This window comes from Lissotriton vulgaris, chromosome 9 (assembly GCF_964263255.1).
Source record: "Lissotriton vulgaris chromosome 9, aLisVul1.2, whole genome shotgun sequence".
Lineage (NCBI taxonomy): Eukaryota > Metazoa > Chordata > Amphibia > Caudata > Salamandridae > Lissotriton > Lissotriton vulgaris.
Window position 1 is genome coordinate 331,063,613 of NC_141697.1, and position 27,441 is coordinate 331,091,053.

Consider the following 27,441-nt stretch of genomic DNA (forward strand, 5'->3'; position numbering starts at 1 on the left):
CAGGAAACCAGTCTGTGCTAAATTCGCCCCCCTCAGCAATGCTGAAAACATACAACCGATACCCCAATATGTAGGCGTCTTTAATAAAATACGGGCATTAGATAATTGAAATGCCCATGCATATAGTTGTAGGACTGGAGCTGCTAGGCCGCCCTTTTCCCTAGGCCGCCTAAGCATTTTCCAGGCAATTCTTGGGATGTCTTTATCCCAAATAAAAGAACTAATATCACTTTGTAATTTTGATAAGAGTGATGGTTCAAAATAAAGAGGGATGGTATTAAACAAAAAAGAGATCTTAGGTAGAATAGACATTTTAATCAGATTTACTCTTCCCAAAATTGACAAAGGAAGCTGTGCCCATGTTTGCATTAGTCTACGACAATCCATTGCCACATTAAAAGCAATTGTATTTATATCTTTAACAATATTAAGACCGAGGTACCAAAGACTTAGGCTGAGCTGGACCCCTGTCCCAAGATATTTATCATTCCAGACCATCATTTCGGTTTTTGAGGCATTAACCTCATACCCAGAAACCTTCCCGAAATCCAAGGCTGACTTAATCACAGCAGGGAGGGCTGTACGTAATTCTGAGGTGAAAATCAAGATGTCGTCAGCGTACAGGGCCACCCTCTTCTCCCAGCCCCTATACATGAAAGACTTGATATTACTATTTTCCCTCAATCGTTGGGCAAAAGGCTCAATGTATATGTATAGAAGAGGGGAGAGGGGACCCACAGCACAAGGCTGGTTTCCCAGGCTTTAATAACAAAGTTATAGATGCACTATCCCAGGAAATAGGGGGGTGGTAATCCTTCCTGAAAGATCTGATTGAATAATGTGGTGAGAAAGGGGACAATAGCTGGTTCCAAGGCTCTATAGATTTCGGCTGGAAGACCATCGGGTCCAGCTGCCTTCCTCTTCTTGCTACTTACGATAGCCGCTCTGACCTCCTCTTCAGTAATGATGTTATCAAGAGAGGTACGTTGTTCTGAGGTCAATGAGAGGAGGGTAATCACTCAGCCAATCATCAATACTGGCTACTTCTATTTGTTTATCCTCACGATAGATAATTTGAAAGAATTCTCAAAAAATTCTTCTTATATCAACGCCCGTAGCATAAGACACATTATTGTCAGTAATTGAGGCTATGTTATTTCGGACCTGGTCAGTTTTAGCCTTCCAGGCCAATAGTTTCCCTGCCCCATCACCATATTGAAAGTGGGCTATTTTACTGGCCTCCCACTTTTCGAGAATACGAGAATTCAACACCGAGCCCAGCTGCCCCTTTAAAGAGATTAATTTGTTCTGCAAGACCCGAAGGTCATGAGAGAGCACACCTTTATTTAGATCGATTTCAGCTTGTGTTTTAATCAATTCCGCTTCAATGGATGCTACCTCTTCTCTATGGAGTTCTCTCCTATAAGAAACCTTATTGGTAATAAGGCCCCTTAAAAAGTCCTTAAATGCATCCCATACACTCGTTGATGGGGCAGAACCAATGTTATTATTCATAAAGTATCCGGCTTCCTTTATAAGAAAGGCGATATCATCCGTTGATGAGAGCAATGAGCGATCGTATGACCAAGATCTAGATGAAGTTTTAGGGAATACAACAAGATCAAGAAGGATTGCTGAATGGTCTGATAAGTGTAAGGGACGATAATATATATTCTTAACAAAATCAGGCAAATTCTTACTAATTAAAACAAAATCAATTCGAGATTGATGATATTTATTGTTACGAAAAGAAATACCCTGACACTTACAGATCTAATCCTCCAGATGTCAAGATAGCCGTACTGCTTCATGGTGTTAAGTAAAAAAGCCCTGGTTTTAGAGAGGGCAATAGGACGACTATTAGGAGTTTTGTCGAGGATAGGATCGAGAGCTATGTTAAAATCCCCAGCAAAAATAATCGGGTCTGAAAATGATAACAAATGCGAAAAATAGACTTCAAAACTGAGGGATCGTCCTGATTGGGCCCATAATACCCCAAAATAGTGTACTGAGCTCCTGTGATGATAACTGATACTATGACCCATCTGCCACCTGGATCTACTAGTTTGGAAACTAGTTGCGCTTTCAGTGGTTTCTTAAAGATAATCGTCACACCCCTAATGTTCATAGGCTGCGTTGTTGAGACACTGAAGTCTATCTGTTAGAACTGGCTATTTCTGGTAGGCTAAGGCTGACGCCATAGCCAGGCAGAAACCACCATTCTAGTCAGGGCAAGGAAGTCACACGCCAAGATAACCTCTGCTCACTCCCTTGGTAGCTTGGCTCAAGCAGTAAGGCTAAACTCGGAGGCAATGTGTAAAGCATTTGCGCCAGCGCACAACAGCAACAACATACTAGGCACACCACAAGAGAGACTCCACACAAGGTTATTATAAAAATAACTTCTGTATTGTAAAAACATATCAGATAAAATCACACATATACATGGTGCCAACTGGCACGGGCAATATTCACAGGGATTATGTACACAAGACAGGGCCACAAGGGCCACTGTCATATTCAGATATAGCACTTCTAGATAAAATGTAGAATATCAAGTAATAATCAAAGATAACAACCAGTAACCACTGGTAACAGGAACCAGGACCTTACTAGGACCACCTGTACTAAGAAAGAAGAACCACCTAAGTATCACACAGCATTAGGGGTCTAAGAAAGGACACATTACCCATGATGTAATAAACCTACATTCAGAGGAGTAGAAAAGACAACCACCTAAGAATAACCACATTTAGGGGCATAAACCAGAACACCTTACCCATGATGCACGAACACATTCAGAGGAGTAATAAGGATAGAGCACATGATGCAATAAAATCACATTCAGGGGTGCAGCGCAAGAAGACACATGATGACTAAACATTCAGAGGTGCAGCGCATGGAAAGGAAGACACATAATGCATGAACATTCAGAGGTGCCATAACATAAGTCAATAGCGCAAAAACACACAGTAGGCAATTACTATTTAAAAGCATAGAAATCACATTGCGCCTACACTACATAAGCCACTACCTGTGGCAGTCCCTAGGCCAACTGGCCTTGATGGGGCAAGGATGCCCTGTGTCCAATGTCAGGGCGCGCTGCCATGTAGCGCCAGTCCAAGAGTACAAAAAGCCTAAACGTGGCAGCTGCCCACAAAGTGCTGGACAGCTGGAAAACAAAAAGTTGTGGCAGGGCTCTCAGTAGCCCCCAGAACGAATCTGCGCCACCTGAGCCACACAGGCTCTAAAACGAACACTGGTCAAACGTTGGAGCCCTCAGGCTCTGCAGACACTGCCCCCTCGAGCCTTCTCCTGGCCCTGGACAACGTTGGGGCGACCCGCTGCCAACTGGGGCCGCCCTGACTCTGCGCCGTTCACGGTGGAGTCTCCTACGGGGGACTCTAATTTCTAAAAATGCCCCCAGAGCCTCTCAGGGCTCTAACTACAAAAAATGGGGCGGGGAGCCTCTCCGGGCTCCGTGCACGTTGGGGCGACCCACTGCCAACCGGGGCCGCCCATGAAGCCTTCATGGCTTCCTGCTGGCACTCTGCAACGTTGGGGCGGCCCACTGCCATCTGGGGCCGCCCTTGAAGCCTTCGTGGCTTCTCTTCATCGAGCGCGAGCTCGCGCTACTGCGGGGGAGGGGCGGACACCGACAACGTGTCCCGGCGCCCCTCCCCTGCTCTGCCCCACTCCGCCCGGCCCCAGCCCAGACTCACCGGGCCTCAGGGGCGGCTCCTCCGGACGGCGGCTCTTCTCTGCTGGCGGTGGGGGCAGGCACCGGCAATGTGCCTCGCGCCCCCGCCGCTCCTCTCCTCACTCGGGCCTCCTCCTTAGATGCCGCCGGGCTCCCTCAGCTCACGGGAGCCCGGCCGACCTGCGGCCATGCAGCGCCATCTTCTCTCCTCTCCCCGGGCCCGGCGGTGATCCCGGCCATCTTCAAAACACGCCCGGGAGCCAGCCAATGACAGCGCGGCTCCCGGGACCAGCCCCTGGGAGATGCTGAGCCGTCAGCCAATCAGGGCGCGGCCTCGGCGATGACGCGGCGGCGCTGGGCCAATCCCAGCGCGGCGTTACTGGAGGGGCTCGTCTCGCTGGGCCAATAGGAGCGCGGCGGCTTCGATCTTCGCTACCGCAGCTCCTGGTCCTCGTCCTGGCCCCGGGCAGCGGCAATGACGGAGTGGGCAGCCGCAGTTAGATAAAATTAAGAATAAGCGAGGTGGGCACTCGCCAGGCTGGCAAAGCGCTCCTCAGCGCTATAATCAAAAATAAAGCGCTCGAAAGCGCTATGGGCAATAAGGCGCTCCCAAAGCGCTAGAATAAAAAGTACAAAGGGTCCTTCCAGAAATGCAGCTCCACCATGCTGCACAAAGGTCCAGAGAGTCCCAGGGGGCAAAGCAAAGTCCCCCCCATCAGCCCAGCAAGGCAGAGGGGTCCCCCAGGAGTCCAGGAAAGTCCATCAGGTGCCCAGGGGCTGGGCAGAGCCAGGGATTCCCCTGAGCTCAAGCAGCAGCAGCCCCTGGCAGATTCAAGTTGAAAACAAGAACATTTTGGAAGGGGATACAACCCCTTCTTATACAGTGCAAAACCTTTGAAGTTCTTTGAAGTCCTTTGAAGCAGGCAGTGTGAGAACCAGCTGGACTGGTTTAGAGGGAAGTCCCCTTCAGTATCAGGGATAGAGGTGTCAGTCGCCCAGCGGGAGGTGGAGCCAGCTTTGTAGTTACCCAGGAACAGCCCTTCACTATCAGGTGCCAACTCCTCCCACTTCCCTGGCAGCAGAGGCTGCCTTTCATCCGTGGGCTGACTTCAGACAACCTCCTGGGCTCTCTAGCCCCTGTCATCCTCAAACCAGACAGTCAATCCACAAGCAGGCCCATGCACTCTGGGCCAGGCTCACCAGCCAATCACACGCTAGCACCAACTTACACAAATATGCCAACTTCCAAAAGTAGGACTTCTAGACTAGACACAGCCATGTCGCATACATCATTTTGCAGCATTCACTCTCACGAGTTGATACATACCAAACTCGCCCCTGCACTCCCCACACATCAGGAACTACCATGGGCATACATACTCCCCATTCATTCCTATGGGAGGGCAGGTCACTCACCACACATACAGAGAGCTCATGCACTTTACACTGTACCACAGTGAAAAAGTGCGCAGAGGCCTAAAATCACCAACACCAGGTTTCCATAAATAGGCTAGGAAAACGAAAAAAAGTCTAGGGGTGAACCTGCCTAATGGGCCGGGTCCAACACTATCCACTTATTTTTCTTTGTGAATGTATGCATTTCAGACTCAAGAAGATGCGTCTCCTGGAGAACAATGACCTGCGCATCAGAATCCCGCAAATATTGCATAATTTTATCGCCTCTGGGTCTGGTGCGAAGGCCATTGACATTCCAGGAGAGAATTCTCGCACTATTCATGGAGAGCAATAGCTTCCACCCTTATGTCTCCCATCAACAAAGAAACTAATTTTGACCATCTAAAATTGTAATACCATACTGCAGTCCAGAAAGAATGCGCCTCTCCAAAATACTCAATCAGGCAGAAAACAAGGAATTTTTTATATTTTCTCTCTTGACCCCCCCACCCCCCTCCCTCTTACCCGGTGCCCTAACCTGCCCCACCCACCCCCTTGGGAAACCCTTGCTCTATCTATCCGGACCAAGTCCAGAAGATGATACCCCTTCTCCTGGCTCACGTCACGCGTCTAATTAGTGTAAGCCAGAGAGAACGGAATAGGTGAAGATGGTAAAATAATGAGCCATTAATAATCCCCCTCAGCAACTAAATCAATTTATGTGTAAGTGGTGGTGGTGTGAGGGATTATAACATTACGTTTTCTATAACATATATATATATATATATATATATATATATATATATATATATATATATATCCAACATCCAACCAAAGCGCAGGTACCCATTTAGGGAGAAGCCACACACGAAATGGATGCAAAACTCCTTTATTTTCAACAGCTTGCTAGCTGGCTTCCAGCACCAGCATGATTCACCAACAGCTGCCATACGCGTTTCGAGAGGACACGCTCTCTTCGTCAGTGGCTAAAGTTCATCGATGGCTTGGGTGTGCCCCTTAAGTATTCAGTCTCCGCCCCCTAGGCGTGTAGGGTCACAGGGGCATTTATGGGATTTGTAGTCCTGTTAAGTTCAAGTGGAGCACTCCAGCGTGCATCGGTGAAAAAATAAAATCACAGTGGATTGTGAAAACATGAGCGCCGTCTGCCAGCCCTGCTTTCCAGTTGTTGAAGGAGTGGCCATGGTTCTCTCCTGCAGAGTCACAAAGCCTTCGTGTACTTGTTGTCCTCAGTGGGTTTCAACCATGGTTCTGCGCACAGCAGGCTTCTCCCCCCGACCGGGACGGCCGTTACAACATCCAACCAAAGCGCAGGTACCCATTTAGGGAGAAGCCACACACGAAATGGATGCAAAACTCCTTTATTTTCAACAGCTTGCTAGCTGGCTTCCAGCACCAGCATGATTCACCAACAGCTGCCATACGCGTTTCGAGAGGCAACGCTCTCTTCGTCAGTGGCTAAAGTTCATCGATGGCTTGGGTGTGCCCCTTAAGTATTCAGTCTCCGCCCCCTAGGCGTGTAGGGTCACAGGGGCATTTATGGGATTTGTAGTCCTGTTAAGTTCAAGCGGAGCACTCCAGCGTGCATCGGTGAAAAAATAAAATCACAGTGGATTGTGAAAACATGAGCGCCGTCTGCCAGCCCTGCTTTCCAGTTGTTGGAGTGGCCATGGTTCTCTCCTGCAGAGTCACAAAGCCTTCGTGTACTTGTTGTCCTCAGTGGGTTTAGTAACGGCCGTCCCGGTCGGGGGGGGAGAAGCCTGCTGTGCGCAGAACCATGGTTGAAACCCACTGAGGACAACAAGTACACGAAGGCTTTGTGACTCTGCAGGAGAGAACCATGGCCACTCCTTCAACAACTGGAAAGCAGGGCTGGCAGACGGCGCTCATGTTTTCACAATCCACTGTGATTTTATTTTTCCACCGATGCACGCTGGAGTGCTCTGCTTGAACTTAACAGGACTACAAATCCCATAAATGCCCCTGTGACCCTACACGCCTAGGGGGCGGAGACTGAATACTTAAGGGGCACACCCAAGCCATCGAACTTTAGCCACTGACGAAGAGAGCGTTGCCTCTCGAAACGCGTATGGCAGCTGTTGGTGAATCATGCTGGTGCTGGAAGCCAGCTAGCAAGCTGTTGAAAATAAAGGAGTTTTGCATCCATTTCGTGTGTGGCTTCTCCCTAAATGGGTACCTGCGCTTTGGTTGGATATATATATATATATATATATATATATATATTTCCCCCCCTCTTTTTATTGTTCCTTATTTCTCTTTTTTTTATTTTTTTATTTATTTCCCCCCCCCCCCCTTATTTATGCGGAATCTTATACTCCCTCAAACAAGGATTAGATGGGTAGTACCAGATTTGTTACAGAATACAGAATATTACAAGAAAGCTTACATTTTTTTTTTGGTACTTGAACCAAACATATATGACCTAACCTAACCCTGATGGCCCTTTCTCATTGCCCAACGCCAAGAGTAGCACATCAGCATCCTGCACAGACCTAATATTATGCATCTTATTGTTGTGCATAATTTTCAGTGTGGCATGGAACTTAAGTTGCGCCACTGCCCCTAGCTTTCTAAATGCATCAAGCCTTCTCCCAAACTCCCATTGTTTATCTAGGGTAGCCCTGGATAGATCAGACCTGATCTGAAAGATGAAACCCTTCCCCGCCAGAGATTTTTGCCTCAGAGCTAAATTGAGGATTCTTTCCTTAACCGCATCGCTGCGGTGGCTTTTCCCGCTGTGTGTGGCAATTTTTTAAAAAGCCGCGTTACATGACGAGCTCAGCTCGTCATCCGCACACGACCACCGTGGCTGATGACGAGCTGAGCTCGTCATCAGCAGCGAAGGGGTTAAGAGTGTAGGTGTGAAAATTTACAAGAATCCTCCTAGGTTTAGACCTTTGAGGGTTCTTCCGAAAAGGGTCCCTGTGGATACGTTGGATATCCAAAGCTAGAACTTCCGCTGATTGGTCTAGACTTAAGGCTTCCTTTAGGAGCAAGATGACGTATTGTTTAATGTCTGTGCCCTCGCTCCCCTCCGGAACATTAAGAATGCAAATGTTACTCCGTCTGGCGTTGTTTTCCAACGATTCCATTCTTTCGGATAGGATAAGATCTTCCTTTTTAAGCTGAACGATGTCATCCTTAGCTTGATCTAAATGAAGCGAAATTTCAGCCATAGTATCTTCAAGTACCACTGTCCTGGAGGTAAGCCCATCGATCTTTTTATCCAGCGATTCACAAAAATTTCTGATCTCCAACTGGTTAGCAGCCGAAGCATCAAAACCTCTTTTAATGTCGGCTGACAATGAAGAAAACATAAGCTGTTAAGAAGGGGCCATGAAGCTGCTATCATCACCTACAGGGGCAGTGATTCAAAAGATTAACGGTATCCTTCTGTACGACCTTGAACATGTATATCTTATATATGTATATGTTTGCGTGTGTGTATATATACGTATATACTGTCTACACATATATAGACATACACACACTCCTATATGGATGTACATATATCTATATAGGTAGTTTGGATTACATACATTAAAAACATTAAATATATACTTACCTGCCAAGTTAAGTCCTGCAATGTAAACCTGACGAACGACTTATGATGTAAAGACTCCCGATCTAAAGAGTCCTACTAAAAGGCGTGCAATGCAACTGTAGCAAACCCTACACTCTTTACGGCAGGGGTCTCCAAACCGGTCCTAGAGGGCCGGATCCATGCCAGATTTTTTGGATATCCCCATTGAGATACATGTAGTTATTTAAAAAATCTGGCATGGATCTGGCCCTCCAGGACCGGTTTGGAGACCCCTGCTTTACGGGTTGTATCATAAACCCATATACCTATAACCTTAATCTGATATTTGCTGTCACTGTCCTCAACTTGCATTATGTCAATTGTATGTAACTATGCCTACTGCTAGAGGGAGTTGCCAGGTGTAACAAATGGTTAACCAAATTTTCTTTTTGACCAAGTGTGATTTAGACTGTGGCATACTCTATGGACCACTTTGACTGGGACCTCTCTACGTGGCTTTTCGCAGTCAATTAAGTTTGACCCTTACCTGGGGAGGGCCGATGACTGACTATCCTTTTGCTTGTCATCCTAGATTGATTTTTAGGTCTGGATTTTAGCAGGTTTTCTTCAATAAGCTTTTTCCAGCCATTGGCTGAAGACATGATCAATATTTTCTTAACCCTACGAGTTGAATGTTCATTTCTCACCTAATGCTATTGGCTGTCTGAATGTATCCTTTTACCTTCATCCTGCAGCCTTGCTCTCGAATGTCTCATTCAAATGTGAACGCTGAATGCAGTAGCACATTAAATGCAGACCTCTAGGCATTGCCACTGCTTATTTTGTACTCCATTATTGCAAGTAAGGATACACAAGCCAAAAGTGTATACTCCTCTGGAATGTGATGAAACACCTAATTTAAAATGTGTTTTCTTTCCCATTTTTTAAAGTGTGAGAAGAAAGAGGAGTTCATCGATAAAATCAAGCAATTGGATATCGGGACACAAGCTGCAATAGTATCACATATCCAAGAGGTTTGCAAATTGTTCTTAGCATTCATTCCATATCCTCTCCCTTGATTTAGCAAATATCCTTCCTGTACAACAGAGTAGATGTGGCATTGGTCCTGGTACTTGCCACTCTTCATCCCAGTGCTTGGCAGCACACACATGAAAAATAGATACTGATCCTCTATTTGTAGTCTTAGCTGAATATCTTTCATTCACGTAATTTTCAGCAAAGCATTTTAATTACTTCCTATATGGGTTTATTATAAATAAGGGTGGTGGTTCGTGGACTCTTCATCTGTTTTTTATAGTGAGTGTTAGTTGAATACACTAAGTGCATCACAATCCTTTCACCTGACATTGTTGAATTTGTAGGTGACCCACAATCAGGAGAACGTGTTTGATCTGCAGTGGTTGGAGCTTCCAGATATGGCACCAGAAGACTTGGACTCGCTCTCCAGGAGCCTGGTTCTGCATCTGAAGAGGCTCATTGATGAGCGAGACGAGTGCGCAGAGGTGAGAGTCCAGCAAGGGGCATTCATTACAGAAACTGATGTGCAATGCACACTTTGGTTAGTTTTAACTGAGGGATTATTTCAGAATATTTCAAGTGCAGTAGGATAGGAATAACAACCGATTTAATGCTCCTGGAATCTAGTGACATTTGAAAATATGTGATATTTGTCAACATACCAAGCTTCCGAAATGGTTACTGTTGGATGGGTCCCGAAAGGTTGAAAATGCTGGAATTGGTGTGGTGACCACAGAGAAAAGCAAACACAAGTATCTGTCACTGCACCCATCTATCACCACACTCACCTCTTTCAACCACACACACATTCAACTCTCAACCACACGACTGGCCCACACCCATCTGTCTCTGACAACCACACAGTCACACCCCCCCACCACACACAGCCCAAATAAATATTGCATAATGTGGCAAATGGGCACAGTTCTCTCTGAGCAGAGGGTTTGATATTTCTCCAGACAGAAGTACTACACAGATACAGATAAACTCCTAAAAGTCCAGGAGGCCGCAGCAAAACATGCTACCGAGCTAGGAAGGTGAGACCACAAGAACCGCACCATTATCCGCAGCCTTCATTGTCTGCTTGTGGGATAGGGAGAAGCAAATCTCCTCTGCCTTATCCCAAAATGTCTGATAGACAGCTACCTTAAAGAGTATCTCCTGGCTTTCTTACAGTCATCGCTCCCAAAGTGACCATTTATGTTGTTAAGAAATCCTTCTCCATGGGTGTTCTGATGGCCATTTTCTCTACTATGGAGTCTTCTGTTTCTTTAGGTCTCTTCAGTTGAGATCTATTTATGTAGTTTACTTGATCACTCTCTTTTATGGCTTAGGCACCAATTATATTTACACTAGTCTTGCATAACATAGGTTCATCTTTTCATCAATCATTATGTAATAAATGACCAATAATGATCAGTGATTATATCTCGCTTGTGTTGAGTAGGTTGAGGAGCAGTGGAAACAAAACGGGGATTCCTGACTGTGTACAGTAGGGTGCAACGACTGTTGTGTTCCTTTTAAGGTTACATACGGCAAGTCAATGAGGAGTACCTTGGCACTAGAGCGAGTTGGACTGTTGCCACCCCTTATTACTTGAACTGCTATTGGCACGTTTTGCAAACACAAGTCTCTTTGTTCCTATTTCTGTAGATGGTAGTGGATCTCACTCAAGAGAGGGATTACCTGCAGGCTCAGCAGCCTCCGAGCCCTGTGAAAGCTTCAAGCCCTCAGTCTTCTCCGAACCGAGCCAACCGTTTATCCAACGAGGACAAGCAGCACATGGCCGTGGAGCTGGCAGACACCAAAGCCAAACTAAGACGGATTAGGCAAGATCTGTAAGTTGTTTTAGTGACAGAATCATGCCAACTAGACTTGTCAATTTTTTTTTCATTCTTCAGAGCTGACAATTCTGCATCTATCAAAGGTAGCTATGGCAGAGCAAACGGAGAATGTGGCCTACAGTCAAAGTTGCAGATCTTAGAACCTGTATATTGTGCTCTCATTTTGTCTTCTGCCCCGGACCAAAAACATTTCATCTCAACGTACCTCATATTGTAGTCATGTGTGATGCAAAGGTGTAATTATTGCATTGAGTATGGCATGCCTACTGTCGTTGGTGGTAATAGGTTCCAGTTCTTTGGTGTGTGGGCTTCCTAACTTTTTTTGTGCACAGTCTTGTTTTGTGGAAGATCAAACATGCTTATTGGGCGGTGAATCTTGCATCACATGCTTGAGAAGAGCCATCTCTTTACACAATGTCTAATGAAAGTGTGTAAGACTCCATTTGGTGTATGTGATAGTCTCCCAACCAACATTACATGCTCCTCATCTTTGTTTGAGATACGGAAATGCTAATCCATCCATAATTGGATCAGGATTAAAATTATTTAAAAACGATATTAAATAGCCTAAAATCTACTTTTATTTAATTTCATTAAAAATATCATCCCACCGTTCATGAACCCACCTTTTATAGAAAGACGAAATATTAAAGAATATTTGCATGAGTTTGTTTTTGTGCATAACGTGGTTTGTTGGCCAAGAATTTACTGACAGATGGTGTCACCTAAATAGAATACTGTTCTGATATTTGGCATAAAACACTTGCCAAGTGTTTCTAGGTGTGCTCTTTGGGTGTAGAACAGTTGTAGGTTACATGATCAGGGAAAAATACCAGTCATAAGTCTCCAAACAAGTCATAAAATTCTCTTTCTCGGTGTAATGCTCAACTTTAATTTTTCAGTTTTGATTTCAATTGGGCTTCTTGCTGACTGCAATAATGAACATTGCACAGGTGAAGAAATGTCTTCCCAGGTCTGAATGTTGTCATGTAATAGCCTGGGAACCCTCTTTCTTCACTGAAATAATACAAGGGATTATGTTGCTGGTGTTTTTTGTAGGCCTCTGTTGCAAACAATCTGTCTCTTTTGTATTTTCGTGCCTCTGCATACCAGCTCCATTAGCAAACTTTATACAGAGTTGAACATTAGCTGCAAAGCATTTACTCAAAGAGGGCAAGTGAAAGTGAGAACATCATTCAAGTGCACAAAGGAAGAATTGGAACTGGTACAAAGTAAGCGATCATGGACGTCAGTTAGTGGTAGCCAGGCATTGCATCTACACCTCCTGGCTAGCCTTTTGGAACCTTTGGTATGATCATTGTTTCCCCTGGTCTCCGATGTTGTGAAGGCAGTGGAGTAAGGAAAGTAAACAGTATGCAGTATTTAACTTCTGTAGCTTCCATTCCTTGCCATTCCCCCAGCCAGGCAACCAGTTGGGGGCATGTGGTGGAGAGCGCCTCAAACTTGGGTGGCATCATGTGTCAATAGGTACACAATGCCACTTCTAAAGCTCGAGGCTTGTTAGTGCCTTTAAAAAAGCAATCTGGCAGTGCCAGAAGGGCTGGGCTGACTGACCAGTGAGTTGGCTGTGTTTTTGGCTGTTTCTGGGTCTATTTTATGGTTTTGTGGGACCATTTTCACTGTTGATTTCTTTTATATTAGTACAAACATTGCCTGCAGCAAGCACAGATACTAGTAGGCTCCCATAGCTTGCAAAACACCTGTACAGCGTGTCTTTACAAATTCAAAACTGCCCTCATTTGGAAATGTGTACTGCTTTTTAGATTTTGCCCAATACTGAGCATGTGTTGTGTGTTCCTAGACATTTTGTTAGCTCACAGTGGGCCTAGAGCTCTCTCATAATTTACCATTGTTTGGTCTCATTGTCACTCATTTGCTTGCTTCTGATTTGGTGGCTTGTGTGGGTTTTACTTCCCAGTTGTGAGTTTGACCCCCCACCTCCTTGGATCATGCATGCGTTACTCTGTGTGTCTTTACACTGCGCGTTTTGTTTTGTGTTACCTATTTCTTTGTACTGATGCACACTACAAGTGTGTGTTTTGTAGTTGTCTCCCCAGTGTGCTTCTGTGCTCTGCCCATCACTGTGTGCTTCTCTGCCCCCCCCCCTTGTTTCTGTCTCCTGTGTTTCCACCATCTCTGTGTTGCTCTGTCTTGCCATTTGCATCAGTTCTCCCCCGTGTTGGTTTGTTTAGTCTGTTCTTCTCTCCCTGCATCCTGCATTTTGCTTCCGCACTGTTCTCCCTTGTGGTTTTAAATATGTTTTGTGTTAGTTACCAGTCCAACTCTGATCAATAAGTGGAAAAAAAAAATTCACGCATCATTGTGTAGGTGAGCATGCGTGATGCGCTCACCTACAAAATGACGTGCCTAGCTGCCTCAAATGCTTTAAAAAAAAATATATATATATATATAGATATATATATATATATATATATCTATATATATATATATATCCATATATATATATATCCATATATCCATCCAAACCAGGTTCCCTCCAAACGACGAAGAACAAGCCACACACAGGTAACAGGTCCAGCACGCTTTAATGGGCTTTCAGGGCATGACGCGTTTCGTATTTAAACTTTTTCAAATGCCTTTCCATCACGAATGCTCTCAAATGTCCACTTTTTCAACAGGCTCCTCCTCTGCGATTGGCTGAGGTCCTTTGCAGGTGCCAGGGAGTGTCCCAAAACTCGTGGTTCCGAGTCCCCAGTTAGGCAGTCGATCAGCGTTAGTACTGCCCCAGTGGGCGGTGACTGCCTCTTCTCCTCTGGCGCCTGGGTCTTACAGGTGGGCAAGCGGCTGTCCTGGACCTTCACCCCCCCAACATAACACAGCCGCAACCACGGAGTGTCTTAGCAGTGTAAGGCGCTCCCCCATGTAGTCACGGTCTCTCACAAGGTGGGCTGCAGCTGTGAGACGTGGTGGTTCAGCGTCTCCCCAGTCCGTGAGGCACACCAAACAAATGCCACATGGCGCTGAACAGCTTGTGGGGTGGGGGCTCAAGTGCGCCGTGGCCGCGCACCAAACATCCAAACCAGGTTCCCTCCAAACGACGAAGAACAAGTCACACACAGGTAACAGGTCCAGCACGCTTTAATGGGCTTTCAGGGCATGACGCGTTTCGTATTTAAACTTTTTCTAATGCCTTTCCATCACGAATGCTCTCAAATGTCCACTTTTTCAACAGGCTCCTCCTCTGCGATTGGCTGAGGTCCTTTGCAGGTGCCAGGGATATATATATACTTCATGAGCCATTCTGACTAAATAGCTAAAACCATTAGCAAGGCCAATAGGCCCCAAAGGAATTACCAGTTGGTTTTACCAATGCTTGTTTAACTATCAGCTTCGCTAATAGGGGAAACTTTTATTTTGGTGTCTGAGCCCATTTTCTGCCCCAGTCCGACCCTGGACATGACAGTGTACCCTGGGAGTTGATGTAAATCCTTTCAACTATTTTCAAGAAATTAGCTTTATAAGAGAAGCACAATTTGGGCATGAAGGGGTTAATACTCAGCAAAAGTAAAGTACATCTGGATGGTTTGTCCTGCGAGAATCCCGTGGTACCAAAACATGGAGGGGGGGGAGGGGGGGAGAGACGTTCTGAGTAGCTGAGGGAGCTTTTTCCCCTGTCTGCATTTCAGTATCGTTGCCTGGTGATCTCAGTGGTTGGCCATAACTCTGATCAGAATATTGTGGACAGCATTACAGGACTCGGAACTCTGTCCAAAGGCCATGCGCAGCCGGAGGTTGAGGAGAGGGCCCGGCTAAAGGCCAGGCCTTGCAGACGACCACAGATGGGCACAGGTTGCACTAGAGAGTTGAGGTTATATTCGGATTTGAATACGATCAAATAAGCTGTAGAAATTACCTGAAAGACAACAAAGGTTAAAGTAATGTTATAGTTAGGGTTTGAAATGAGCTAAAAACTAATGTTTAAAAACAAAAAAACACTGAAATACACATAAGTATGGTTTGCTGATCTAACAATAACTTGCACCCCAGCCATGCAGCGCTTATTAACCCAAATAGTCCATCACTCATGCTGTTAAATGACATTGTTGACATCACTGATGACCTCTCAGATAATATCACTGATGACATCATAATGTCATTGAGGCAGTGTCCTATAAGGTCTGTGTACTTGAAGTAATTCAACACATTACAATTGTGGCCAATTTTTTATCACCAGTTGCGTAATTTTGGACATTATATTTGACCGCATGCATAGCATATCTAGTCATCCACATTTGGAGGATGTTGCCTTTATTTGACTACTATTCACCCACCCAACCAACAAAATGCCCCGGGTGCCTGTCTCCTGGGCTTGATTCCTCGAGATCCCAAGCAGAAAGCAAGCAGGCGATTTCTGATGTTGGGCTTAGTTGTAGCCATGCGGCATATCGCGATCCATTGGTTATCCGAGCAGAGGCCATTATTAACGAAATGGAGGGCGGATCTATGGGAATGGGCACTGGTGGAGGAGTGGCACATGCGGAGCACCAGGAGGGATAGCAAACTACCCGAGGTCCTACTGGCGTGGAGGAAATGCTTGAAGAGATGGTGGGACAGGCCTCCCAGTCTATACTGGACAGTTCAGGGTCGACGTCTTCTGGGCAGGGGGAGGGTCCAGGACACGGGAAAGAGAAGCACGGAGACCCAACATAGAGATTGTTGCTTAGACCTCAAGTTCTAGAGACCCGGCAGCAGGGGAGAGTGTAGGGGGAGGGTGGGTGGATGGGGGGTTGGGAGGAGGACGGGGGAGACTTAGTTTATTACTGTTGAGTTATGTTTAAACGCGAAAGGAAGCTGAGAATATTGAAGACAGAGGAACCTCCACAAATGTAATCATTGCTATAGACTTTGTCTTGTATTGTTGCTGCAATACGAACCACCTCGGCAGAGGCGGGCAAGCTGTATGATTGTATTTTGCTTGATTTACTGATTTGGAGGTATGAAATGAATAAAGAAATTTTTTTAAAAATGCCAATATGGACCCTAATGTGTTCACCCCTTTTTAAACATTGAACACTCTTTAAGAAGAGTTTGCACACTATCCACCTTAACATGATAACCATCTTAAAGACTTCACATGACCCGGAATTTTAAGTCAAAAGGTTGACAGATATTTATTTATAAGACCCCTTTTGTAAGGCCCTATGATCAATCCTCCAAAATTTGCTATAATACACATCACACTTTCCTGAGATGGGCATACAAGCTGAGTCATGCTACAACTCCAATGGGAGGTAAACCACCTGTAAGCGACTCACCCCTACATGCTACATTATTCAACAAACTGCAATGCCTGAAAAAATTCAGTGAAGTTCTAGAAATAAACATCCACACTGTGTAAATTATTGCTACATGGTATTTGTTAATGGCATTGTATTACAACTATTAGACATGGGCATGGGTCCAGACATCCAATGATGGATAATCTACTGTCAGGACAAGCTTTGGCCTATCACACAGTTGTTTATTTTGTATTTTTTGCAACAGGCTTTGGCTTTAAGCCACAACCCACTTTGAAACATACTTCTGCAACACATATCAGGTGCACTCTGCCTCACCTTGTTTAACGCAGGTACTATTTGCACCACAGGCGTTACTGATTTTTAAACGTTGCACCATATATCTTAAAACATGCTCAACCACACTTGCCTCAAGGGCTTGCGCTATTTCTATTCTATGCACCCACATGTGTAGACACAGTGACTCTATGCTGTTTATGGTCATGATGTCATTAATGTCATTTTAGATATCACTGATGACATCAATGATGTCATTTAACATGTCATGAGTGATGTAATATGTGATGTCATAAGCTGTGCATAGCAAGGTGAAGAATTTATTTGGCTTAGAAAATAAAAATTGTGATTTTTTTGTGGTTTTTGTTTTTTAAATATTCATTTCTCATTTCAACACCTGTCATTTTTTTTCTGTATGTACATATTTGTTTTGTGTGTGTATATATATATATATATATATATATATACATATACACACACTAAAAAAAAGGTTACAAGGACGTTACATATAGGTTGTCATTTTACACACACAAAACCATAGAAATTCAGCAGTTATAGTTATACTTATCTGAAGAAACTATAATTCGTGCCCTAAGGTAACTATATCTCGAGCCCCCGCCATGCACTTCCTACTCCTCAATAATTTTATTGCAAATGTTGCAGTGATATTATCAATGATGTCATAGAAGATGTCATGACTGATGTAATTCTGTGGGGTAATAAGGAACGTATGGTGAGGGCACGAGTTAGTTACCATAGGGTACTAGTTAAAGTTTCTTGAGATAAGTAGAACTGCTGGTTTCTGTGGTTTCGAGTGTGTAAAATCTGAACCTAATGATAACTTCCCTGCATCCTTTGGTTTTTTTTTCAGTCTAAGATTTTTTTAATTTCTATTTCCTAACTATAAAGTCCCTGTAACCTTTTGTTTTTTTCAGAGAATTTCTAGTTTTTTTAGTAATGTAAAGTAATATTAAATTACCATATGTTAATCCAACCACCACCATATGGCCTATGGCCGTGCGCAGCGGGGGGTGGCCACAAGCCCTGGCCTGCAGCCACGCTGTGTGGCCAACTCTCCCTCAAAAGGCAGCTGGCCCATGAGACCTCACTTCGGGTTGCATGTGTGTGTGAATGGGTCTGTGAGTGGCTGTGTGGATATGTGAGTGTATGTCAGTGCTTGTGGGACTGTAAGTGAGTGTGTGAGTGCGTGTGTGCATGGGTAAGTGGGTGTGAGTGGTTTTGTGGGTCTGTGAGTGGGTGTAGCAGTTTGTGAGTGGGTGTGTGAGTGGTTGTATTAGTGGGTGTGTGAGTGTATGAGTGACTGCAGGTCTGTGACTGAATGTGTGAGTGGCTCTGTAGGACTATGCATGGGTATGTAAGTGGCTCTGTGGACCTGTAAGTGGGTGTATTAATGGTTTTCTGGGTATGCGAGTGGCCGTATGGGTGGGTGTCTGAGTGGCTGTATGGATCAGTGAGTGGGTGAGTGTGTGTCTGTATTGGTCTGTGAGTGAATTTGTATGGCTGTGGGTCTGTGAGTGCATATGTGAGTGTTTGTGTGGGTTTGTAAGTGGTCTGTGAGTGTGTGTGTTTTTATTTAATTGGGGCCTGGATCTGCGGATCCGTCGTGGATTCAAATGGGGGGATACGCTGAGCACCGTGGTGGTTCCGCTGATACTTGTGCGCCCCCCCAAAATGTTTTTGGGCAATTTCTTGACTTTAAGGGGTCCCTCACAGGCACCTCCACCACTTCCATGGAGTCAGGGAGAATGAATGAGAGGGTGAGGGAAAGTGAGGGAGAGGGAAGAAGGAAGGAGGGAGGGAGATGGAAGGAGGAAGAATGAATATAAATATCTATATATCCCCTCTGCTATACTGGAACAGAGGGCTGATCCTTTAGATGGGCCATCCCGTGCAGATAAAAAACAAGCATTGGAAATGCAATAGGTCTCGCAGTAGTAAAGTTTGAGCTATAGGTGTTATTTATTTTTTTGTTTTTTATTTATGTGTTGTTTTTTCTAAATAGCTAAATTAATAGCTTTCTTCTTTACAAAGCCAATAGTTATAATTTTTGTAAATGTGACACCTCTAGCATTTGTAAAGCAACATGTTTTGTATTAACGGGACTTATATGTGACTTATATGTATTGATATAAAAAAAATCAATGGCTTAAAAAAACAATTAATAATTAATACGTAAATAAAATGGATTTTATTTTATATTGCCAATAGCTTAAAGTTTATTAAATATATTTAGTGAAGATGCTGTGGTTGCGCTGAGTGAGGGTGAGTGAGGGTGAGGGTGAGTGAGGGTGAGGGTGAGTGAGGGTGAGGGTGAGTGAGGGTGAGGGTGAGTGAGGGGTTGAGGGTGAGTGAGGGTGAGTGAGGGTGGGTGAGGGGTTGAGGGTGAGTGAGGGTGAGTGAGGGTGAGTGAGTGAGGGTGAGTGAGTGAGGGTGAGGGGTTGAGGGTGGGTGAGGGTGAGGGTGAGTGAGGGTGAGTGAGGGTGAGGGGGTGAGGGGGTGAGGGTGAGGGTTGGTGAGGGTGAGGGGTTGAGGGTGAGTGAGGGTGAGGGGTTGAGGGTGAGTGAGGGTGAGGGGTTGAGGGTGAGGGTGAGTGAGGGTGAGGGGTTGAGGGTGAGGGTGAGTGAGGGTGAGGGTGAGTGAGGGTGAGTGAGGGTGAGGGGTTGAGGGTGAGGGTGAGTGAGGGTGAGGGTGAGTGAGGGTGAGGGTGAGTGAGGATGAGGTGTTGAGGGTGGGTGAGGGTGAGTGAGGGTGAGTGAGGGTGAGTGTGAGTGAGGGTGAGGGGTTGAGGGTGAGTGATGGTGAGGGGTTGAGGGTGAGTGAGGGTGAGGGGTTGAGGGTGAGTGAGGGTGAGGGGTTGAGGGTGAGTGAGGGTGAGGGGTTGAGGGTGTCCAGGAAGCACATATGTTCGATAAATACTCCATGGTCACCCCAAAAGCATTTTAGGCCAATAGAATGGGTGTCTGATGGTCGCAAATCATAAAGTGATTGAGAAATCTACCTCATTTACCTAGTACCTCCTCTGCCTGGCCTCTACATGACAACGCACCTTAAGCAGATTGTAGCGCCTAAAAGCATCCTTGGAGAAGAGCATTAGTCATGCATTTCTAATATTTTGGCCACATTTCAAGAGCTATCGGCAGCCTCATCTTCAAGCCCTCATAAACCAATGAACACTCACTAAAGTGTATAACTCTTGTTTGCAACATTGGGGGGCTGTACCCTAAGGACACCCCAAAGTGAAGCAACCACGGCTTCCCTTTAGCCAAAAAGTGTTGCCTCAGTGCGGTCACGTGACCCACCCACTTCTTAAGAAGTCAGAGCAGCCTCGTCGCCGCCAGTTCCCCTTCCTGGTTGCTGCAAGCCTCAGGTAAGCGAGGTGCAGGCTCGCCCACAGCTTGGGATGCTGCCCGTCCTCGCCATGTTTATTTCTGTATCTAGTGCCGACTTTTATAGTTAGCAGGTTTCAAAGCGCTGCAAAGGCTCTCAATTTCAAATTAAGAGACTGTGAACTAAGAGAGTGTGAACTTAGTCTATAGTGACTGTTTATGTGTGCAAGGAAGTCGAGTTATTTTCTTATCATAAACAATCGAACTTTTAACCTGTTGTATTAGTGGGGGAGGGATGGAGAGCGGTTGGACAGGAGAGAGGAAAGAGTTATAGACGCGAAGACAGAGGAAGTGAGAAGGTGAGTATCTAAAGGAGTGCATTGGGTGAAAGGAGTGAGATGACAAACAATGAGTGAAGATAGAAGAGAGAAAGAGAAAAGGCACAAAGGGAGGAAGAAAGAAAAGAGCAAAGGAGGGTGAGGGGGCGTGGAAGAAAGAGAGGTGGGTTTGGGGACGAGAAAGAGCGCTGCGGTGCTTCTACCCTGACACATCTGCGCTGGAAGCACCACATAGTTACTCCCACGGACCCGGAGTCACATCTGTGGACACCAGAGAGTTGAACGCCCACCTCAGCAAACATACACACTGTTAACTCTTTGCAAAGCCCGCAGTCTCCAGCCAGCGCAGCTCCTTACACAAAATGCCTCTAGCTTGGAGTTGGAATGGTCAGTCTTGTAAACTCCCTGGTGGCATCTTAAGGAATTTTGGACCCTGGGCAAGACATACTTTTGAGATCCCTGCGCGGTGCAACTTGTACTTTTATTATCCTTTTTGTGCGAATTCAAGCCTGTATGGTTCCAAATAAAGTTTCCGAAACTGTGGTCGCTGAAAAAACAGCTGAAATATGCCTTGAGTGAGGCGCCAAGATATCCTTAAGAAATGTAAAAGGAGCCTGGGTCAGAGGTACGCAGAGGAAAGCAGAGAGGTTTAGATGCAGAAATAGAGGCGACATTGAGAGTAAGTTCACTTTTCCCAGGGCGGGTAGGGCGGATGAGCTTGCATGGTGGGGGGACGGGGCAGTTGCCCAACTTGCCCAAGCTTTAAACTGTATCTGTCATCTTATCCACGATATAGTGCCGAGAAGGGAAACGTGTCCTACAATAAAATGTCGGTGGCAGGTTCTGAAAGCAAATTCAGCATTCTAGAGGGGGATGTTTTTTTTGGGAGAGAGAGAGAAAGAGAGAGAGAGAGAGAGAGAGAGAGATGGTGGCAGGGGATTCTTCAGAAGGGGACTGGTTTCAGGTTGCCGGTACGAACGATGATTTGAAGTTAATGAGACAAAGGATAAAGGGTGGGGTGAGGGGGAAGCATCGTATCGCAGGAAAGGCAACGCATTGGGTGGAAAGAGTTAAGACATGCACTGGCCAAGACAACAAAAAAAAAACAAGTGTGAGTCAAAGAAAAGACAAGCATGGAGTCCAATGTTGTGAACTGCGCTAATGCAGCAGACACAGGATGCTTTTAGATCCACTGTTAGTGCTTGGAAGGGGCCGTCGGAGGCACACGACACGTTACAAATGACTTGGCATTACGGAGATTTAATTTCCTACCACAATTTCTGCTCAAGCTGTGCAAACACTTGCTCGTATGTCAGATCCAATGAAAAGAAGATATTACAGGTTCCGGAAAACATTCTGTTCCGGAGGACAGACCCGATATTCACAGTTTAAGAGCCAAACCATGAGCAAGGAGACTGTCTACAAGTCCTCAGCCAAATTCAAGGCTGCATCACAACACGAGTTAAACATGCTGAACGTACCTCCGTGGTGAGCAGAGCCCCGGATGTCCCTCTCTCTGCCTGCGTTACTCGACTGTGTGTTGTTGCCAGAAAGCATAACGAAAAAAAAAAGCGAAAGAGAAAGCAGGGTAACCTGACCCAGGAGGGGGGAGGAGGGAGGAGAAATGCGTCTCGGCCGGAGCAGGGGGCGGAGCAGGGAGAGCGGGCTTTGGAATGTAATTCACACGGCCGGCCGGTCGTGAAACTGAAAGCATGGCCGGCCGGCCGGCCGTGAAAGCCTTTGATGCGGCAGGGGAAATGCGAGACGGCGGGAAGGGGAGGGGGCGGAGTGGGTAAACAAAGACGGACGTGCACGCGCTTTTAAGCTCAATGCGCATGCGCATTGAGCTTAAAAGTCACGGGCACTGCAAGGAATCGCCACGATTCCTTGCAGTGTGGATAAAGAGTGGATAAGTCCCAATACTCTCGCTTGCTCGATGCGCATGCGCATCGACAGGCGAGACCTAAAAACTGTTCTCTTTACCCAGTCCAGCAACCCCCAACTGTTACCAACAATAGGCATTTCAGAATGTTCCTTTGTTTGCTGGTGTCTGATTTGTTTTTGAGATCTATTGTGACATCATTCTCTAAAAGACCCCTTTAATAGACATATGACATTTCAGCACTAAGTTTCGTGAAATAATCTGTTTTGTCAATTTCAATGCAGGGAGGAGAAATCTGAGCAACTGGTCGACACAAGAAATGAATTGGATCGCTTGATCTTGGAGCTGCAGAAAACAAAGCAGGAGGTGAGTAAAAAGTTGGTCTGGGTATGAATCCCCTTAGTTGCATCACTATTCTATACATTATTCACATAAACCCTGCCTATGAAATGTTTGCTAGTGGTCTTCAAGCTCTTTTTTGTCAACAACAGATGTCCGATTGTGAATTAGTTCCTGTAATTTACAGTCTTCAATTATTTTTCAAGATATTTAGCTTCTCTAAACAAATAAAGGTAAAGGGATAGTTAAGACAGCATTTTGTCTTTATTTCAGTGCTGGTAAAAAAAATAAGAAGAAAAACACTTTTAGAATGAGCATTAATCAGCACCCAAGCTCACTGTTGCAGACCCTTCCTTAATGCAAGTAGCTATCAATGGATTCTCCATAGTATATGAAAACAAAGTTTGTAGACAGAACTCTGTGAGCCAAATTTTATTGTCCTGAATTGCACTTTAATTTCTTTCTTTTTATGTCTTGTTAAACCTATTCTCTGTGAGTTCAAGGAACTACAAAGGAACGTACTTTTTTAGAATACATGTTTTTAATTTGCGCTTTACGTGTAAGATGTTACTTATAATAACACACATTATTACATAAAACACATTTAAATATTAAACATTGACCGATTTATCCTGCTGTCTTAGGCAAACAATGAATACTAACCATATAGTGACACATGCTCCAACTCTTTCTGGAGAATACTGAAATGATTTAATAAATCATGCAATATAAAACAAATATAATGAGTAGCATGTGCATTATGGACCTATATTGCCATTTCGGTGTTTAGGTAACATTTATAATCCAGTCGGCCTTTAGCCTCGTGGTTTGTAAATATCACCAGAATCTCTTAATGGCAAATACAGGCCTTTATTACACAGCAACCAGGTATGTATTCTACATATGTATATTATATAGAGTCATATATGCGTGTGTCTGTATAAATTTGTATATCTATATAATTCCAACAGAATGCTCCTCCCAGAGCTCAGACTCTTTCACCAGATTGTGTGTTCTGTTTTACGATGTTGAGCAATTCAATAAATCACCAACATTTGTGTGTGAAAGAGAAGGTATGGACGCACTTGTGGCGGAGTGTAAACGTTTTATTAATGCAAGTGAAAGCAGAAAGATTTGCCAATGCGTTTCAACCATTATTGTGCTTGTTGGCGGTGAGCAAGACCAGTAATGGCCGAAAAGCGTTGGTGAATCTTTATGCCTATGAAAAAGTTTGCACTCCAACCCAAGTGCATCTGTGCCATCTCTTTACATTGAAACAACACTTTTAATGTTCCTATAACTTCGGTCCCCATTAATGCATCTGCTCCAGAAATGGGACTCGCTTACACTATGCAACTAGATTCAGCATGCTAGTTTTTATGCAGTTCTGTCAGGAGAAAAATGTTTAGGGGGGGGGGGGGGGCAAAAATATATTTTTCCCATGTTAGCTTCTCGCTTACACTATGCAACTAGATTCAGCATGCTAGTTTTTATGCAGTTCTGTCAGGAGGAAAAATGTTTAAGGGGGGGGGCGGGGCAAAAATAAATTTTTCCCATGGTAGCTCCCAAAGGAAAATTTGCTCACCACTACAGCAGAAAGTACTGAACAGATTTACCCCAAACTTGGCGTGAATGTAGAACCTCAGCAAGAATGCTTTTTGTGGTTCGGTGTAACTTTGTTCAATAGTTTTAGAGATATTCGTTTTTTTAAAAGATGCCAGGTGTACTTGAAAGTGGTGACACGTTTTTAATCTTGACAGTTGAATGGCATTTTTGATTTGCTTATTACTCTCTCACATTTTGCTGAATATGCATTAAATTGGGTAGACACTTGTGATCATGCGAGTTTTGTGCCAGTCCATTGGGGGAAGGCGAAGTTATAACGGTTTCATGAACAACTTTGGCACTGTTTGAATCTGCATAAACTATAACATGCCAATTAGCAAGCTACATACAGTGCAGTATTTCAGATTCTGTGCAGATCCAGTAAAGGGGACCACGTTAAATGGCGCCATTTGATGAATCGAAGCAAAATGTGGCACAGACTTGGCATGTTTCGCTTACCCTGTGTTCTCAGTTGCAGTTCTGTCTAGTGGGGGGGGGGGCATATAAAAATGTTAATTTACTAATAACTTTAGCAGTGTATGATGAATCTGACCTCAATTTAGCAAATATGCAGCTGCCTTATCTTTCTCTTTGTATATCAACTTCAGATCTTTTGGAGTGGGGCATGGGTAACTGACTAGGGCGGCATTAAAAGCTTAGTTCACTAATAACTTTGTGTTGGATTGCTTGATTAATCTACATTTAAAATGGCAGACAGCAAATTAAGTTCAGTGCAGGAATATCCGGTTTCATGCATATGAAACGGGCCCAGAGTTAAAGGGAACAGTCAAAAGCATTCCATTTCCACTGCACAGAGCCTATGGCGTTGCAAAGCGGGTTTGTTTCCTCGCGTGACATGACACACAAGGCTTAGCCCTGTAGCCATACCCCACTATGCATGGCGGAATGGTGTTTGCACCAGGGGTTGTCCACCGGCGGTGGCTGCCCCAGGCTCTGTGGACACCCTCTGTGTGCAGCCAAAGGCTGGGCACAGTTCTAAATAGATAACATGGCAAGTGACTTAAGTGCATCATAAAATAAACTTGAAATTCACTAGGAAAAAGACGCAGCTAAAGGTGGGGTCGGCAAACACTAAAAAGAAAATAACCTGGCATTCACTAGGTATAGTATGCAACGGTAATAGGTGATACACAGCTTCATACTGAGTGCTCAGAATGTGTTTAAAAAAAATATTTTAAAAACTTTTGTGTAGTACGTAGCGCTGTAAAACCCCAAAGTGTGTGCATGCAACAGCCCCCCTCAGCCCCCTGCCTCATACTTTCAAAATTACCAGGCAGCCAGCTCGAATATATGCTGCCAACCATGAGTTATATACTTTGCTTTCAGCAGTCTGCATATTTTTTGCGACATAATGAGAATGAGTGTAAAAGCCAGTGAGACCGATTGTAGTCCTAGTCCCAGCTTTCCTCATGGTGTCCACATTCACCGGCTAACCTTACACAATGTTGTTTCATGCTTTACTCAGAACATCCAGCTGGCTGTAGATGCTCGCTCCGCCCGCACTTACAGAGATGAGCTGGACTCCCTGAGAGAGAAGGCAAACCGAGTGGACCGGCTGGAAACCGAGCTCGCCCGCTGCAAGGAGAAGCTGCACGATGTTGATTTCTACAAGGCGCGGATGGAGGTAGGCCTTGGCTTGGGGGAACCAGAGGTTCAATGATCCTTCGTGTCACTGTGTGGTCCGCTGTTGTACATGCAAGTTATACAAACTTTATAGCTGTAGCATGTGCCTGCAGATTTTATCACGGATATTGCATACATATTGATTCTGGCGGGACCACTGGTGAATTCTAAGGCCCTCGTTACGAGTGGCACTTAATTCTGATGTGCCGGTAACAAGTACTGTTCCCATCGGAATTATGAAATCTGCAGCACCTCAGCGGGTCTCCTTCATTTTACTTGGTTATTTTGTATTCAATTTTTATTTTAATTAACTTATAAAGCGCACAAATACCCTTGGGTGTCTTTTTGCAAAAAGCAGCAAAAATAGTAGTTTGAAATCTGAGTGGGGTGGAAAGATAAATTACCGGAGTCTACTCTGAAATTACCAACCCCCCAGTAATTTCTGATTTTTAAGGGAGGCGTCTTCATGGTCCCACTTGCACTACCTCAAACTCTCGCCCCGAGGAATTACCAGTACTATTGTGTGCAGGAGTTATCGGCAGGATTTGTAGGCAACTCGTAATGAGGGCCTAAGTGTTAATGCCAATATGTGCAAGGACGACCTGGGATGGGCCATCTAGCCTGCTGACCTTTTCTTGCTCTACTACTACATGGAAGGCTGTTCATGTTTTCCCTTTTCAATAATTTGTAAGCAGTATATGTTTGTGATGAACTGTGACGTAATCAAAAAAAATAAAAATTTAAAGGTGCTCAGGACATGCACTACATTGAAAAAGGTTGCACCTCATTTTTAATCTTTATTTATTAACCTTTTAACAGATTTGAGAATGCCTGGTGGTATTCACTTTTTAAGCAAGAAGAAACTCTTTAAAACCATGTAGTTGAAAGGCAGGAATACTCAAACAGGGTAATCCACTCCCCACACCCACAGGGGCCCATGAGTAACAACAGGAGATATTCGAGAGCACGTCCATTTTCTTTTATGTGCACAACATGACAACAACGTTATCTATGTGGCAGCAAAGCAAGGTTGTCCCAGCAGCTCATTCCTAGGCTAGGGGCCTGGCAGGGAAACAACTGCGCGCTCCTGTGAAACGAGATGAACTTCTAGGTTCCAAGGTTCACCTCCTCTGACACATTTCAAAGTGCTCTGCTCTGCACCATGTACAACTGCTGTGTGAATGGAGATCAC

The 27,441-nt window shown here is 44.9% G+C and overlaps 1 protein-coding gene across 3 annotated transcripts in view; it reads left to right on the top strand.

Moving 5' to 3' along the window:
• The window catches only part of CCDC88C (coiled-coil and HOOK domain protein 88C), a 584,514-nt gene that overhangs the window by 275,209 nt on the left and 281,864 nt on the right, over positions 1-27,441 (top strand). For all 3 annotated transcript variants that reach the window (XM_086937646.1, XM_086937645.1, XM_086937647.1), the window contains exons 6-10: positions 9,608-9,691; positions 10,040-10,180; positions 11,349-11,533; positions 22,946-23,027; positions 26,092-26,250. In XM_086937646.1, the coding sequence (XP_086793772.1) occupies positions 9,608-9,691; positions 10,040-10,180; positions 11,349-11,533; positions 22,946-23,027; positions 26,092-26,250 (651 nt within the window). The remainder of the gene's footprint in view (positions 1-9,607; positions 9,692-10,039; positions 10,181-11,348; positions 11,534-22,945; positions 23,028-26,091; positions 26,251-27,441) is intronic.